Genomic DNA, 18,083 nt, shown 5'->3' with positions numbered 1-18,083 from the left:
GCGTTTCAGGGTAAAGTGACAATTAATTTCTATTTCCTGGCCTGGGTGCTGCTTCCTTCTTTAAGGAAGCTTCAAGGTTAAAGGTTAAGCTCAGTTATGTCAGGGCCCAAGTCCGTTTCGTGAAGGGGCTCTTGTACGAAAGCTTAAGCTGGGATTGACTTTCCGCTAAGCGGAGGCCAAACGTGTACCTACTGAGAAGCAGGTCCTAAGTGATAACGTTTTCTAAAGAGACTGCTAAACACATCTGAACAGTGCTGCTGCAGAACTCTGAATGGGGGGATAGCAACTGTCTTAACTGATCTGGAATCTTGAGTTTACTTTTCAGTGGACAAGAGGTGTGTCTCTCAAGGCAAACAAAGAGAGGAGTAACACCCGATACTCATGTCAACATAAATTTATGCTCAGAGCGTAGGTGTAGGAACAGCATCGGTATGTATATGGAACATCGGGAGAGGAAGCTCTGTCGGTATTTACAGTTTTTCTACTACCTTGTCAGAGAGACGTTATCTCCATGTTAGAAATGGATGTATTTTGAAAAAGTGGTGGTGGATCGGATTTCTTCTTTCTAGTGTTAATATTTGCTCTTGAATCGTACTTAATACCTGGTAACGCCTCAATCAGTTGTCAAAAATAAACTTAAAAATGTGTAAGGCTTATCTCATTGGTCAGTATAAAGATCAAGGCCTTTCCTTTTTTCCTTTTCCTTTTCCTTTTCCTTTTCCTTTTCCTTTTCCTTTTCCTTTTCCTTTTCCTTTTCCTTTTCCTTTTCCTTTTCCTTTTCCTTTTCCTTTTCCTTTCTTCTTCCCCAGTATTGTTTTTCTGTTCTCCTTCTCACTGCAGTCTTGATTTTGTTTCTTGTCCCTTAAATGTGTTTTCAATGTGTTGCTGAAACATTTTCTCTTTCAATCCGAAAAAAGGAGCTGTCACTGGTGAAGATCAGAGCTTATCTGAAAATCCCTGAGCCCAGGAGCTGTCACCTTAGTCTTCCAATCGGACAAGGACGACTTCATTTCTCGTGTAAATGCATTTTTCAGGTTTGCGTATTGTTTTTTCAGGAACGGAAAGTGTGTATAGAATGGATTTAAAATCAATCTTAAATGTAAAATGTCAAGGGAAAAAAGTTCTAGTTACAACCTCTGCACACAATTTGCCAGCTGTGGGACTAGGAGTTTTCTTATTTACTGTGTTTTGTTTAACGTGTCTGAAGTTTAATGGATAGCAATCAAGGCGTGCTAGAAATCTGAAAGCACTTTATGCTTTGTTCTCTCAGTCATTTTGGTATAACAAACTAGCTTATGTTTTAAACCCTCCATTAGGTTAGTGGTTTCCCTATAGGTAACAAGTCCCTGTGTGCTACAGTAAGACAGTAACAAAACATGAAGTATAGAAGTTCATCCTGTCATTATTCAGCTTCTGCCTACGGACACACAATTATGCTTATTTAAAGCGGTATCACCTTGAAACCTAATCAGCATTTTAAAAAGGACTTTGTAGCAGTTATTGGCTTTTGTCCTGGAGGGCTGAGGTTTGTTTTGTTTTGTTTTACATTCAGCATTTCCGTTTCTAGCTTACATTGCCCTGTTGTTTTGCATGAGGAAAACGTGCAACTTTACAAAGCAGAACGGAAAGAGCTGCTTTTTAGTCTAACGTTTCAGTTTTTTGTAGGAGTTTTAAATGTGGTAGGAGTAAAACACCAGAAGTACTGCTGCCAAAGTTCTATTCAAACTCGTATTTCTTGGAGAAGCAGAAGAAGCCCGGGGAGAAATAAATTTGCAAATGTGCTCTTCATGCTCTCCTTTCCCAAGATTTCTCTGAGATATAGCCCATCCTCTGTGGGTTTTGAGGTATATGGTTCCCAGGAGTGAGAAGGAGGGCCAAACATCTCTCTTCTTGGATCTCAACATGCCAGGGCTTTAGTGTACTGCCACTTACGGCTCCGCTTTTTCACCTGGAAAAAGCGACCACATGATGTAGACTGAGGAGCCCTCACAAATTAATTTTCTATCACAAAGTGACGCCCAGAAAAGGTGTATTTAAAAGCTAGGCTCATTATAGAATAACAACAACCCCCTCATGATTGGTGCAGTAGACAGTGAGGTAGAGGACGATCCCTGGAAAGACAGAAGAAAAGGAGCAGTGAGTTCTGGGTACCTTTGTGCACACGAAACAGAAAAACGCAGGCAGTGAAGTAATAGTGTTCCATTACTAATGCCAGCAATAGATAATTGCAACAATTATCTATTAGATCATAGGTAATAATTAACAGATAATTGTGCAACTCTGGAAATCAATAAATAACTGATTCCCCTCAGAGAATGTCTTCTACATTTTTATATTAAAAAGACTCCAGAGTTGGAATGGATTAAAATCCTACGGAAGTGAAAGAAATGGCATCAGCCACTAGTTCTGCAGAAGCTAAAAGTAATACCGATAGAGTTTAGATGGAAATTTTCACTTTGTGTGTTTAGTTTGGAGATTCTTTTTAAATCATTCATACCAGCGATTTAGTTCTTAAGGCTGTTTCTTTGAGATTAAGTGACAGGACTTCTGCTACTCTTTTCTTCTTGGAATGCTTCTTGATATTCTTACGTCAACCAGAACTTCTGTCTCTGTCGCAGATGTCAACAATGACCATAGTTAAGAAGCCCAAATCTTCAAAGTCTAAAAAGCCCTCTTCAAGGCGGTCTGGCAAATCCAAGAAACCAAGTACTAAAATACTGATGTCACGCACCACAAACTGGGGCCAGATACCGCCTGCAGAAGATTCAAGCCAAGTCTCTGTGGCCCAAGGACGTGGAGGTGCTTTTTACTGTAGATCATCTGAAAAATCTAAGGCTTTTGCCCCAAGAGATCTAAGTAAGCGTGAGCTTTATCCTGACTCCATTTTCTTCAAAGCAAAAGTAGAAAATGCAGTTCTTACTTGTTGCACTGATAGAGAAGGGGACTAGCGTGAACAAAGACTTCAAAAGCAAATCCCCTAAGGCAGCTGAAGTGACTGATGTTACAGAAATTAATTTTGATATATTTACAGTCAACAGAGAAATATGGGGAGCTTTTTGTAATGCACAGATTCATCCATGTCTTTTCCGTTTTGCAAAGAAAAGTGTTTGATTGTTGCTATTCACAGCTTCCATTTTTCACACGTTTTTTGAATGATAACATTGCTCAGGAAAAGATCTGGTATCTGTAGGGATACCATCATTCCTCGTTACTACTTTTTACCTTTTTTCCGTATAATTTCAAGTCTAAGCTTGTGGTTTAAGTTATAATAAGGAAAAAAACAGTAGTTGAGTTAATCAGGTTAAAGATTATAGATGGAGAGGAACTTGGCATTAGGTACTACAAACAGAATGGCAGTTAGCCTTGCCTTAGAAAAATTAAAATGGTTGACGAAAGTTTTTTTTTTTTTTTTTTTTTCCCCAAAAACATTGTGTTGACCAGCCAATTTGAATTTGGCGGTATTAAAGCTGTCTGCAATAAGTTTTTCTGGCTGCGATTGTAGCTAGCTCCTCTAGGTGCTCCTGCAGAATAGTATTTTTTAAATACCTTCCTTAGAAACAAACAAACAAAATCTCTTTTTAAATTTAACTTTCTTGCAGTCGTTAATGATGGAATTGCTCCACCACAGAGCATTCTTTTTCCACCTGAGAAGATTTGTATGGATTGGCGAGAAACACAAAGTGTTGGAGTTGGCCTGTACAATCTTGGCAACACATGTTTTCTTAATGCTACTCTACAGTGTTTGACCTACACACCCCCACTTGCCAATTACATGCTTTCTCTCGAGCACGGCCAGTCATGTGAGTACTTTCTAAGAGTATTTCGAATCTGTTGGACAGCTCTGAAGGTGAAAGAACAGCAGTGATTCTGAGACAAACTTATTTGCCTGATTTTACCTGTAGAAGCTGGCTTTGAGCACTGTATTAGCAGTGGGCTCCGAATAGCATATGGAGTGCAATTAATGCACTATGTTTGTTTAATGAATTTATTTATTTATTTATTTATTTATGTATTTATGTATTTATTAAAGGATCATTTATTGCTTCGTGGGAATAATGAAGTGCATTGGACAGTAATGCATTTAGTAGTAATTTTAGAGAGTAATACATTTTTCAGCCTGTGGAGTTCACATTCCTGTCAGCCTTTACAAATGTGACTTTGCAGTAGTCTTTTAGATTTCTCATCACAAAATGCATTTGAATACAGGCTTAGTGGATATTTTTATTCTGTAAAGTTGTGTGAAATGAAATGTTACAAGACTGTTGGGACATTGGCATCTTGGGAGAATAGAATGTAGCAAGGAGAGTGGATATCGTATCTATAGTTTAAATTTTACTTAGATGTTTGTTTGTAGTTATGGATATTTTGCTGGACTGGGATGCTTTCTTCTTTCACTCTTCAGGTCGTGAACAAGATTTTTGCATGATGTGCACAATGGAGACTCACATTAACCAGGCCCTGTGTTGCACTGTTGATGCCATCAAGCCTACGCATGTTATCAGTAATCTCAGTCGTAAGTGGCTTCAGATGTGTTTCTTTTCGATAGCTTGTAATCTTCAAATACTTATTTGATGTGTATAAGTGGTTTTAACACTAGAAAGAAGAGAGATTTTAGAAATAGAAGAATGATTTCATTTTTAAATGAGGTGAATACTATCATCTTCTTCTTTAGGAATAGGACAACATTTCCGTTTTGGCAGTCAAGAAGACGCACACGAGTTCTTGCGCTATACTGTTGATGCTATACAGGAAGCGTGCTTGAATGGAAGCACCGAGTAAGCATAAACAAGTTCACTTTCATACATTCTCTAGCACCTTCTAGTCCTTTATTTACTATCAAAAATGATCTCTACCACCTTTTAGTGCCTTATTTACTATCAGCAACGAAAGTCTACATCATCCTTAGTTTTCATAAAACTCTTTGAAGAGTTAACTGTGCGCCTTAAATCTTCTGAGGTCTGATTATAATTTATTTCCAGATTGGACAGATCTTCTCAAGCTACCACTATCATTCATCAAATATTTGGAGGATTTCTAAGATCGAGAGGTACTTTAAAAAATATTCCTGTCCTTAGAACTGATCTGTGTCTTTTGTCGGTAGTAAAGCAGTCTGTAGTTTGTCTAAAGTAGTATCTGGCAACAACTTGAATTTGGACAGTTAGTCTCCTTCACATAAGGTTAAGCATTTATATTTTGCTTCCAGTGAAGTGCTTGAATTGCAAAGCAGTTTCGGATACGTATGAGGCATTTCTTGATATCGCTTTGGATATAAAGGTAAGATGTTTTCTAAATATAATTCATGATGTTTAAGTACATGCATAACTTTCTAAATTAAACTTGTTTACCTTAAAAAACCAAACCACATATAATGTTAAAACGTAAGAGCTTGGTGGTGCTAAGGAAGTGGATTGGACTTTGTCCGTCTGTGGAACCCATGTAAATAGTCTCCACATTTGCATTGGGTTTAAGGGGAAAGAATTCTCTTTCTGCAAAAATTATAATGCTGTCATACTTCTCTGTTGTTCTACCCCAATGTACATCTAATTGTTAGACTGATGAATTTGTCCCCAGTATTGATGACAAAGCACACTATAGATGCTGTCTAGGCTACTGGAAAAGTATTTGTTCCGAAGTCAAATGACTTCCAGGTGAGGTCAATGCTGAGCATGCTCTTTCTGCCTCCTTCTTCACAGTGCTCATAGTAGATCGCTTGAGTATGTTAGTAAGATTCTCTTATAAACCACTAGTACGTCTCTGGAATTTTGAATTTACGGTGACTTTACGCTCTTCTTTCTCGCTCCTCTAGGCGGTTTCATCTGTTACCAGAGCTCTGGAACTCTTTGTGAAACCTGAAGAGCTGGGTGGAGAGAATTGCTATAAATGTAGCGAGTAAGATTTTGACGAATTAGGTCTTAATCCTAGATGTCAGTTTTATATGTTGCATGACTCTGTTGGACTACCTCTAAACTTTGGATCTACTTACGAGTTTTGTGGAAGTTTATAAAACACTTGGATTTTTGTTTCTTTGGAGGGGGGAAGTCTTGTTCAGAGGCATTCCCTATGGGTTTGCAATTCTCTGGCTCGTATTTTGCCATCAGAATTCAAAAAGAGATACTTTTGTTCTTTCTATTTATTAGCTCTCGACAGTACTTTTCTTGATGTAAACTGCCCAGTTTCCGTTGTTCTCTGGGCTAGTGGCTAATTTTCACTGCTTACACTGTAGGTCCTACCTTGGAGCGGGCAATGTATCAAACTGAACTATTGTGTTTCAAAGGATGGCAGACAGTTTCAGTGTCTTTCCAGACAAGCTCAGTACATGAAGACTTCCTACTGTTAAATGTCTCCCTCCTGTAGAATGACCATGTGCTTCTGTTGTATTTTTGATGTTGATAGACGACCTATGTTGGAGATTATTTGCAATTTCTAGTCCTGGGGACCAAGGCTCTCTCGTTCCACTTTCATTATTTGTATTTCTCTTGAAAGCTGAAAGAATGTATCCAGGATTGGAGTTCAAATAGCCACTTTTGTAGACCAAGAAATGGTACCTTGCCATCCAACCTGGTAATACCCTTTCGTGAGAGATTCCTGTTCCTGCTATGCCCGGGGTTTTGGGAGAATTTACCTTCTTCACTGTATTAACAAACCTGACACGCAGTGCATGGGTTTATGAAAAGAAAAAAGACCAACCTATTATGCAAGTAAATGTCATTCAAATAGCATAGGCATGCGTGAGACATTAAAACGAGTTTGTTTTGGGGGCGAAAAAAGAAGATGCCTTCAAACACTTATCTCTGCTTGTTTTTAAGGTGTAAAAAGATGGTTCCTGCATCCAAGAGATTTACCATACACCGTTCTTCCAAGGTTCTCACAATATCACTGAAAAGATTTGCAGATTTCACAGGTGGAAAGATCAACAAGGTATATTTACCACTGTAATGCAACTATATCATCGTGTAATGGGACATCCCCCAAAGCTGAAAGTTGTTAATATTTTCAGACAATAATTGTAGACTAACGACTATGGCTTATTCTTTCTCTTACTATCAATAAAGTTCCCGCTTGACAAGAAGCATATGCTTTCCTCTGAGAAGGCTGATTCATCAGGAAACAGTTCTCTGCAACTTCTAGTCTTAAACATTGTTTATGGGAAGACTTATTTGTAGTGAATCAAGAAATATCTTCTAGAAATATATTCTAGAAATAAATTCTAGTCTGTGTTTTTTGGAAGTGTTTTTCTCTGGCTAGTCCACGAAGTACTCTGGGATAATTTTTCTATCTTCTTGGTCTCTCTTTAGGAGGTGAAATATCCGGAGTATTTGGACCTGAGAGCCTACATGTCACAGTCAATGGGAGAACCACTGCTCTATGCCTTATACGCGGTGCTGGTACATCACGGTGTCAGCTGTCACTCAGGACACTATATATGCTATGTAAAGGTAGAAGTCAACAGCATTTCTAACAGGGTAAAGGTTGTGCTGGCAAACCAATGAAAGCGTGACTAGCAGCTACTGTTTCTAGGGAAAAAGATTTCATTATATTTTTATTTGACACGTGTGTATTTTGTTCCTATCCGTGATTTCATTTGGAACACGTGCAATTCACCTAAAGAAATGGTTGTCTTTATTTGCAGGCTGGTAATGGACTTTGGTATCAGATGAATGATGCTAAAGTAGTCCGTACTGACATTAAGAGAGTTCTTGGTCAGCAAGCTTACATACTTTTTTATATCAGGTAATAACAAATCTTAACATGTGTTCAGAAGAGATTTACTTTCCTGTTATTGATATTTTTCTGTTTTGCAAGTGTTTTTCTTGCTATCCCAGGGAAAGATTATTATTTGTCTAATTCAGTTCTGTCTAACCTGAAATTCTCTGTGTCATTTATTATCTTTTGTTGCTTGGCCTGAAACTGCAGCACTTGTGTAAATTGCTATCTATGTGTTACCTGTAGCTGGCTAATTTAGAGAAGGAGAGAAATGAAGGTCATCTGTGGTGTAAGAATGAATTATTGCTCTGAAAGTGATAGTCTTAGTAGGAAGACTGTTCTCTCCTTTTCAGTTTGTAGTCTTGGCGAAGCCTTCTGTAGAGAAGGCTTCCATATCGTATGAACTGTTCCTCTAAAATTATAGGATGGGATTTAATCCAAGAGTAGGCTGAAAGAAAAACTAAACTACGATCACTGCTCTTTTCTGAAGGCGCTATGATTTGACACTTGGAGAACGTGCGTTTTACTTGCCAGCACCATCTTATCCCTGTTCATTCCCTCCTGGTCAGCAGGGGGCTAATAGTAAGCAGGCTGGATTTATGGGACCACGACTTCTTCCTCATATGATTAAGGTAATTCAGGGAAGTGGGAGGGCAGGTAACGGCACCAAACTGCTAGTGGGTTTGGGGTTTGGTGTGGGGTTTTTTGTTTGGTTTTCGGCATCTTAGTTTTGTTTTCCTTCCCATGCTGCAGCTTTCTCCACAGCCCTCATGCTACAGCCAGAGTCATTCAAACAGTGGTTACTGCTAAATTGTGCAGCCATGCGACTCCATTACTTTATACCTCCAAGACAGCTTTCTAAAGCACAGAGAGCTACGCTCTGACAATTTAAGCAGAGTGTACTAATCCTCGAATCATTTAAAAGAGGACTTGTTTTTCCTATCGTCGTCACTTTAGCTAAGACAGGGAAAACTAAGTGTCTTATTCCTGAGCACCAGAACAATTACTTCAGGCTTTTCAGGGTATGTTTAAAGGGGAAAATAAATATATTTGGGAACAGCAGCAGGTAATGTTAAGTTGTTTGGCTGGTTTTCAAAGATGATGTTAATTTGATTCCAATCGGCTGTAAACCAAAAGCAGGAATTGAATACACTTATTGGACTTGCATTTATCTTTAAAGGGCAGTGTGTTTTTCTTTGTAGGTGTTAAGACCATTTGTAGAAATACTCAGTAGGAGAGTTTTGTGTTTCAAAATGTTAAATGCAGTGTTTGCGTTAATCCATCTTGCCATTTCTTCTTTATAAATACAGAATTCAAGCCGTTTAAATGGAAATGGATCCATAAAAGAGGACGCAAAGACCACTGGTGTCACCCTAAAAAGGCCATCTTCAGCACCACCGATGGCCTGTGTTCAAAACCAGACAATTACCAGGCCTTCAATTACTGATCCGTCAAGAAAACAGAAGATCACCACCAGTATTCACAATAAATTGCCTGCTCGTCAGACTGTGTCACAGCCTGACTGTCTTAGCAGTGCTGCGGAGGATGAAGATCTCTACCAGGCTGTTCCTTCATCCATAATTACAAATTCGGTAATGCAAATGAAGCAAATGCAAACAAGCAAAAAAGTTTCTGATGAGATTTTTGTGGAGCCAACAGTGAATGAAAATCCTAAACTCAGCTCTGATAACACAGTCCCTTACGGTGCAGAATCTTCAGGAAAATCTGAGGAGGAGTCAAAGGGCGTATTTAAAAGGAATTGCAATGCAATGTCCTCTAATGGAATTTTGGTTGGAAAGGTAGTCCATACATTGCAGCATTCCGGTTCTTCCTGTCAGAATGCTGACGAAGGAAGATCCCAGCATGAGCTGCCAAAAACCGATTCACTAAATGGTGCTATTAGGTTAGTTAATGAATCGAAAGAAAACGCACTGAAACTTGATGATTCCACTTGCCGAGTTGAACCTGTTAAACCTTCTGAGATGTTCTTTTCTAAAACAAATGGATTGCTTGAAACATAGATTTGCTCCATCGAGAATTTCTCACCTATGATGTATTCGGGAGTGTTTATTGTGTTCCTAATTCAGGTGAAATACTGAGAAAACACAGCACAAATGTGATTGTAAGACTTTGTGGTATTATCCCATTAGAATTTGCAGACCTGAGCTTACATTAGAACTTGTCAACTTAAGCTCAGCTGAGATAAAAATTCCTAAGTTTCATAAAGTAGATTTTGGGAGGTGAGTTGGGGTTATCTTTGAAGTGTAGATAATGCATACAACTCAAAACGGTCTTGCTTACCATTTAATGGAGAAATTCTGACAAGACTAGTCCTCAGTACTACTACAAATAGTATTGTTTTGTCTGCTGACTTGTGCGTTTTGATTGCAGATGCCTGGAGCTATGCCTTCAGTCAATCGAGAAGTCATCACAGAGTCCCTCACAGCCAGCCAGCTGAACAGCTTGTCAGAGGAAACGAGGTAAAATGAGCACAGTCTGATTAAGACAAGACCTTATGGAAGTTCGTTACGGTTTTATCTGTCTACTAATAGTATTTAATGGAAGGATTTAAATTAGTACAATTCCATGCTGTATGTCCAGCGTTACGAACAGAACTAATGATCAGCACTGAGCATATCACTCTGATGCAGGTTGGTGCCTCAAGGAGAACTTGTGTTCCTTCATAGAATGTTTTTCCATTTTTCTCCACTGTCTGGAGAAACACTGGCTGTTCCCCGCTCGCCCCTATGCCTTTTTTCTCAGAGCAGCAGGTGGAAGGAGACGGATGCATTTGCTTTTTTAGTGCAATGGCTTCAGAAGCAAGAGGGGAGAAAGCACTTTCTCAGGGAGCTGAAGAAGGTGTCCTAATCACAGGAGAGGTTTCTAAATGGCATATCTCTGCGAGTGTTCCTGTAGTCTGGAGGTTTTTGTTTGTTTGTTTGCCTTTGGAAGGTTTTACTCTTAATCTTCACGTCCTTCAGCAGAAGTGAGAAATGTGATTTTATTTTGTGCAGTGTCGCGGACCCTCCGAAATCTACTGGGAAGGATGAATACCTTGCACAGTACCAATGTGATGACGGTGGAGACAAGGAGAAACCAAGAAGATCAAAAGAACGTGACCTCATTTCTAATGAAAATGTTTTGTACGGCAAAGAGACTTCTGAGCCTGGTGAGAAATTGCGGCAAACTTCCTCTCTCAAGTGTGGCACTGAATGTAGCTCTAAAAAGCTTTCCTCCTCATCTATTGCAGAGAGATGCCAAGGTAGAAAGGACAAGACTAAAAACACTGAGAAAGAGCATTACCAAAACAAGAGGGAACATGCTCCTAGTGAAGAGAAGGAGAGTCAAAAAGCAGGTCCTTCCAGCAAGAGGAGGTGTTCTCAGAGCGTGGAAGTTGTTGAGCAAAAGCGTCACAAGCAGGAGCACTGGGAGGGAAGCAGGTGCAGATCTTTCCCTGGTGAAAGAAACAGCCCTGAGAATGGCAGAAGAGCAGTCAAATATTCAAAGTACAGATCTGGCAGCGGAGGAAGATCAGAACAAGGTAGCAATAGATATTACCGATCCAAAGGGGAAAGAAGTTGGAGCAGAGAAAGATACTATCGAGATGAAGCACGGAGGTGGGAAAGATGTAGCTATTACAATGATTACTATTCACCTCATGCGACAGGAGACAGTAGAGAGAGAAAGTTCTCTCACGGCGATGCAGCCTTTGACAAATGGACTGCAACTTACTACGGCAGGTCACATAAGCATTATCATTACAAAAGTGGATGGCCTCACGGTTCCCTCTTGAGAGATGAAGATGGACGTCGCTTTAGCACACCCCGAGCAGACTTGCATCGTTGCTCGGTATCTCAGCAACATTCTGGAAGACATTCTCGTGAAAGACATGCGCTTCCACCTGTGTCAGCTCATTTGGAGAACTGTCGCCAGAAAAATGAAACAGAAGGAAACAGAAAAAGAAAATCTACCCGTGCAGAAGGTAGTGAAAGTGAAATAGAAAGGAAAGACAGAAAGATAGAAAAGGAGCTTTTAGGTGGTGAAAAAAATGCAAAAATATCACAAGTTCTAGAAGAAAAAGAAGTCTAAGGATAAACATGGAGAGAAGGATTCCAAGTAAGCAAGGATTCCAGCATACTCTGCATTTTTTATCCTAATTCTTTTCTGGGTGCTTCTCATGTATTCCTTTTTTTTTTCTCCTTTATTTTTTTTCTCCTTTTTTTTTTTTCTCCTTTTTTTTTCTTCTCTATTTTCTTCTTTTTTTTTTTTTTTTTTTTTGTTCTGGTAGTTTCTAAGTTACTTAGATAGCATCAGCTGGCTGGGGATCATGTTGTTAGGTTGATCGGTGAAGATAGGAAAGCTATTGCTGAATTGTGTCAGAGCACTAGCTTTGGACCACATAGTTGGAAACACATCCGTACACCATTCTGGATTAGGTTAAAAGTTTTTTTCTGCTTGCACGTATTCCAGAGCTAGCCATTGTTAATGATCTGTGTACAAACCAGGACCTATGGTCCTTCAATCTGAGGGCTTAAGTTTGCTACATCTAAAGTAAGTTGCGTGTGCACAAAGCACCACAAAATAGCTGACATGCTGCAAATCATCACCTGTGGTAAAATAAATAAAGTTTCATATAGGCAACAAGTGCCACATCTTTTTTTCTCTTTTAAACTTGCATGTTTCTTTCAGACTTCACGATTTGTGTTTCTGTGCACTCCACTTTGACAATGCCAATCGCAAGCGTAAAAAAACCAGAAAAAGGAGAAGAAAAAGAAGAAAAAAGAGAAACACCAGGAAAGTGAAGGGCTCCTTGGAACACTTAGATCCTCGTTTCCAGAAGATAACGCGGGAGAAGAAGGAAGAATCCCATCCTCCAGATGGCTCTTCATGTGAGCAATGCAGAAGTGAGAGCAGTAAACAACCTTACAAGGAAGGGAAGCCTTCCAGTGCAGGCGAAAGCAAGAAATACAGCTCCGTCTCATCCAACGAGTGTATTAAAGGTAAGCGGCCGCAGTGTGTCTGAGGAATTCCTTTTCTATTAATGTAGAGATTATTTCAAACAGTCTTGAAGTGCTTGATGACTTAAGAGTCTGCTGAATATTAAAAAAAAAAGTTGATGGACTTTTTCTTTCCGTTTTTAAATGACCACTAGGAAAGAAGGCCTGAAATAAAGAGGTGGAAGGCAAATAGTTTTCATTTGGTGTGATGATTAAGTGGCAAACAAGAGGAAGAGTTGCAAGATCCCTTCTTAAATTCAGTCCAGCCAAGTAGGAAAAGTAAACGTGGACAGCTGTATCTTGGCAAAGAAGATAGTAGGGAGCAAGGAGGTTTAGCAGTCAAGATGGAAGGTGATGCCATGAGGCTTACAGGCTAGTAATGTTCTAGTGAAACCCAGCCTTCCTAAAGAAAAAAGAGCTTTTCTCCCAGAGAAAGAGAGACAGACAGACAGACAGACAGAACAAAAGGAAGGAAGGAAGGAAGGAAGGGCGGGAGGGAGGGAGGGCGGGAGGGAGGAAGGTAAAGGGAGAAAGAAGGAATACCCCACACTCATAAAACTGAGAAAGATCCAGGTGTAAAAGTATGTAAAAGAAAGACAACTGTCATGTTGTGGTCTGATAGGATGTAGGAGAAAGCAGAAACCTAGCAATTCTGTCTTTCCTACTCCTCCAAACCAATTCCGTTGACAACTCTGAATGCTTCCAGCTAGAAAAAAAAGGAAGAATGAAGTGGAGGGCTCCTTGCCATCACTGTATTTCTGGAATGGATTTCTGGATAGTCCCCGCAGCCAGCTGTAGGGCCTGTGCCAGGCTTGGAGTGGCTGCAGGGAACATGCCAGGGGCTCGAGGTGCTGCAGGGAACATGCCAGGGGCTGGAGGGGCTGCAGGGCGAGTGACACGGGTTTGAGGGGCCTCAGGTCCCACCGCAGTGGTTGAAGTCGATGCAGGGAACATCAGAGTTGTTGGAGGGGCTGCAGGTAAAATGCCAGGGGTTGCGGGGGCTGCAGGGTGCTGAGTCACAGCTTTGCATCAGGTCAAGACGCATGTTCCTAGAACCATCAATTTCCCCCTGAAGGGGCTGAATAGCATGGAACGGTCTTCAAAATGCACAGAGCAGACCCCAGCAAACGTAGGGATGCTGCTAGCAAGTAGGGAAACTTTTTGTTGATGTTGTTAACATTGTTTCACGACAACAGATGCAAACATGTATCTTGAGTTGAGGGCAAAGGTGACCTTGGATCTGAAGCACACAGGCGTTCGCTAATGTCCCCCCATCCGGAGTGAATCCACAACGACTCGGAAGGAAAACTAAAGTCCAAAGCAGTGCACTGGGATAAAGAGAGTTTAATAGGGTAGAAAAGGAATAAAAACAATATAATAAATATTAATATTTATAATTTATAATATAATAACGTATAAAAATTGTTTAATTAATAAGATTAAATAATAATCATCATAATTTTATAGTAATAAAACAACGCCATACTGTACAACACAGTCAATAAAGTAGATTTAATGCAATAAAAATAAAACCCATTTATCCCATCCCAATGAGTTCCTATCCCCATCATCACTTCCCATCCCACTGATCATTTCCTATCCCAACAACGTCCCAGTTCTGATCCCAAGGCTGAATTCCCAACTCCCACCCACCCATCCAGCCAGCCATGCACCCATTTTCTGCATTTTCAGGTCACAAGACTCTGATGAAGGCCACCTCAGCCTTTTCCCCGAAAAAAAAGCTGCCCTTTATTGTGAAAAACTTCACTTTTGCACAACACTGCAGACCCAGCCAAGATGGTCCTGCAAGACAAGGTGAAACAAACATACAAAGCCCATATGGATGTAAATTGGTTCATCTAAACAAATTCCTACCACGAAATCCTGATCCTCAATCTCAGCACCGATGAAAAAAGAGGATACAGTTCCCTCCTCCAAGGTCCCTCTCTGCCCCTGCTCCCCGTGGGCTCCTCTCCATGGCTGCAGCTGCGGCCCGGGGCCTGCTCCTGCGGGGGCTCTCCACAGGCCGCAGCCTCCTCCAGGCCACAGCCACCTGCTCCACCGGGGGCTCCTCCACCCACAGGGGCGCTGCAGCGTGGAGATCTGCTCCATGGGGGACCCATGGGTGCAGGGGGACAGCCTGCTCCACCGGGGGCCTCTCCCTGCACAGCCCGCAGGGGAACTGCTGCTGCCTCCTGCCCTCCTGCTGCACTCACCTGGGGGGCTGCAGGGCTGCTTCTCCTCTCTTTCTCCCTGTGAAACAGCTTTTTGTTGTTATTTTTGTTCTCCTTTCTTCAATATGCTCTCCCAGAGGAACAAGCGACATCGTTTCTTGGCTTGGCTCTGGCCAGCAGTGGAACCGTTATCTAACGGGGGGCAGCTTCTAGATTCTTCTCACGGAAGCCACCAAAGGGAGGACAGACCAAATGATTGCAAATTGATATCCACGTGACAGCAAAATGGAGTCAAAGGATAAATTGTGCTATTCAGACTAAAAATGTGTAACATGCAGCTACATATATCTGACCTTTGCACCTAAGTGCTGTTAACCATCCCAGGCATTTGTTGTTCACATGGTGAATAAGTGCTGTTTTGGATTTACAGAGATAATCTGTAGATTTGGTTCCAAAGGGGTTAAAATTCAGGCAAGGCAGTGAGAGCTTTGTGGGCTGCAGGAGAACCAAAATGCAGGAACTGTCAGGGCTCATCCTCACCCGTGACCAACTCTCATTTGGTCTTCTTTGGAGAGAAAGCCAAGCCAGCCAGATGGCTTCCACTACTTCTATGGGAGTGACATTGGGATTGATCTTTAAAATGAAATGAAGCAGAAGGCTGTGGGTTCTCCAACCTTCAAGATATGCAGCACTTGGCTGGGAAGGTTTCTTCCGTTCCTATGGATTTGAAGAATTAGGGCTGAAAGAAGCAGCAGGAGCCTAGGGCCATATTCTGTCATCTCTATGGAAACTCCTGACGGGAATTACCTCCCTACTGGTGTCAAACTGCAGGCAGGCAAACGGGTGTGGTCTCCTCTCTGTGCAACTCCCCAATCCATGGTGTCTCTTTGCATGTGTGAAATTGCATGTGTATAGGGGGTGTGGTGGCAGAAGAGTGCAAGCCTCTTCTGATGGGTCCTAAAGCTGTGAGTCTGACCCTTCTGTGACTGTGCTGAAAGCGATCCTGGGGATAGAAGGGAGAGTGATCCAGCTGCACATCATGAGACGGGGAAGAGACGGAGGCTCTGGCGTGCACTGCTGACTGGTTTGCCTCGGTGGGGTTGGAGTGAGGAAGCTGTACCCTCCTCTGTTAGCACAAAGGAGAGGAGTTATTCCACGCTATTTTTCCTCCTCTGTGTATGAATGGACAGACTGCACAGTTGGTTAAGGCCGTAGCTACTGAAGACAAGAACTCGATTGTCTGCTGCTCTTCAGGCAGAAGGCAGAAGGAATCAAGAGACAGGACTGGCTCTGTCTGCATACTGCAGTAGATGCACTTTTTTGCATCTTCTGTGCGTGAAAAAGTATGTTTTAATTGATAAGAATCCCAAGGGCCTAGAAATACTGCAGTTTTAGGATAAATCTGGTATAAACTGAGTGTCCTGAGGATTTTGAGTACTCCATTTCCGTGGCCAGACCAACAGAAACTCCAGGGCAATAGTAAACACAACTTTCTCTCTCTTATCCTAAATTTCTCCACTTGTTATCTCCTGACCAGCAATTTACAGGAAAGTTACAGGAAAGTGAGGGAAAATATTTGAACTATTTATACATCAGTGCAGGTGGTGCCATGTTAACTTCACTCTTTTGCAAGATCTTGTTTGCTAACAGCAAGTTATGGCCCCTAGGGATGTTTTACCTTGAGGGAGGGAATGGGGGCACACCAAAACAAGTAGAACAAGCAAAATACTGTGGGGTGGAGCTGACAAAACAACAAACAAACAAACAAACAACAAAAAAACAACTACCACCACAGACCACCCACTAGTGCCGTGCTTTTCATCCTGAAGTGAGGAAAGAGCAGAGCATCCTTGCAGTAACTTCATGCCTCAAAACCCTCCTCTGTCACTCTTCCTGCACTTGTGTAACAGTTACTTGCAGGTCTGTTTCCTTTCTTATTTCAGGACTGGAAGATGGCTTCATGGACTAAACAGACTTGGCTTGGGGAAGAGTAATTGAATTTATTGCCAACTGATCACAAAGTAGGACAGTGAGAATTTAAAAACTTTAAAACCAACCAACCAACCAACCAACCAAACAGAAAACCACCTCGCCACACTACCTCCATCCCAGGCTAAACCTCAGTCTTGATTCTTCTACCTATTTCCCACAGAGCAGTGGGGGGTGGTTGGAGGATGTTGGGGAATGGAGGTTGCAGGCTCTGCTGCTCCTTCATTGTATTTGGCAATTTTATTGATGGTAGCGCTCCCCACCCCTCCCATCCCCTCTTTTCCCTTCCCTCCACTCCCCTGCCCTCCCCTATGCTCCCTGTTCTTTCTGACCAACAGTATGATAGATTCGGGTGGGTGGTCAGCACGTGGGGCTACGGGGAGAGGACATGTACACAAAGATTTGGCTCCAGATCCAAAATGTCATGCATTTGGCAATTTTATTTATGGTAGCACTCCCCTCCCCTCCCCTCCCCTCCCCTCCCCTCCCCTCCCCTCCCCTCCCCTCCCCTCCCCTCCCCTCCCCTCCCCTCCCCTCCCCTCCCCTCCCCTCCCCTCCCCTCCCCCCCCTCCCCTCCCCTCCCCTCCCCTCCCCTCCCCTCCCCTCCCCTCCCCTCCCCTCCCCTCCCCTCCCCTCCCCTCCCCTCCCCTCCCCTCCCCTCCCCTCCCCTCCCCTCCCCTCCCCTCCCCTCCCCTCCCCTCCCCTCCCCTCCCCTCCCGTCTCCTCCCCTCCCCTACCATCAGCTCCCCTATGCTCCCTGTCCCTATACTCTGCTACACTCCCCTCCCCTATACTACCCTACACACTCCTACACTCCCCTCCCCTATCCTACCCTAAACTCCCGTTCGCTACACTACCCTACATTACCCTATGCCCCCCTCCCCTACAGTCTCCTACACTCCCCTCCCGTATCCTACCCTACACTCCCCTAAACTCCGATCCCCTACACTACCCTATACTCTCCTATGCTCCCCTCCCCTCTAACACGCTACACTACGCTATGCTACCCTACCCTACCCTACCCTACCCTACCCTACCCTACCCTACCCTACCCTACCCTACCCTACCCTACCCTACCCTACCCTACCCTACCCTACCCTACCCTACCCTACCCTACCCTACCCTATCCTATCCTATCCTATCCTATCCTATCCTATCCTATCCTATCCTATCCTATCCTACCCTCCCCCTGCCCTCCCCTCCCCTCCCTTCCTTTTAT

The 18,083-nt window shown here is 42.4% G+C and overlaps 1 protein-coding gene across 1 annotated transcript; it reads left to right on the top strand.

The window, feature by feature from the left end:
• The first annotated feature begins 9 nt into the window (after positions 1 to 9).
• LOC137848943 (ubiquitin carboxyl-terminal hydrolase 42-like) lies at positions 10 to 13,158 on the top strand. Its single transcript, XM_068668437.1, has 16 exons — positions 10 to 1,017; positions 2,619 to 2,856; positions 3,600 to 3,800; positions 4,403 to 4,513; positions 4,673 to 4,775; positions 4,980 to 5,047; positions 5,204 to 5,274; positions 5,807 to 5,889; positions 6,807 to 6,918; positions 7,296 to 7,436; positions 7,631 to 7,731; positions 8,195 to 8,336; positions 9,015 to 9,296; positions 10,096 to 10,184; positions 10,719 to 11,820; positions 12,394 to 13,158. Exons 2-15 carry the CDS (start codon positions 2,619 to 2,621, stop codon positions 11,791 to 11,793), a joined length of 2,817 nt encoding a protein of 938 aa, XP_068524538.1. The 5' UTR covers positions 10 to 1,017; the 3' UTR covers positions 11,794 to 11,820; positions 12,394 to 13,158.
• Positions 13,159 to 18,083: the final 4,925 nt, after the last annotated feature.

This window comes from Anas acuta, unplaced genomic scaffold (genome assembly GCF_963932015.1).
Source record: "Anas acuta unplaced genomic scaffold, bAnaAcu1.1 SCAFFOLD_50, whole genome shotgun sequence".
Taxonomy (NCBI): domain Eukaryota; kingdom Metazoa; phylum Chordata; class Aves; order Anseriformes; family Anatidae; genus Anas; species Anas acuta.
The sequence above is the reverse complement of the archived record's forward strand: the minus strand, read 5'-3'. Positions and strand labels throughout refer to the sequence as shown.

Bases quoted from the DNA above. Each gene is read 5' to 3' on its own strand.
- LOC137848943 (XM_068668437.1), top strand. From the start codon at position 2,619: ATGTCAACAATGACCATAGTTAAGAAGCCCAAATCTTCAAAGTCTAAA. The intron at 9,297-10,095 runs GTAATGCAAATG...TTTTGATTGCAG, and splicing joins CATCCATAATTACAAATTCG to ATGCCTGGAGCTATGCCTTC. The intron at 10,185-10,718 runs GTAAAATGAGCA...TATTTTGTGCAG, and splicing joins AGCTTGTCAGAGGAAACGAG to TGTCGCGGACCCTCCGAAAT.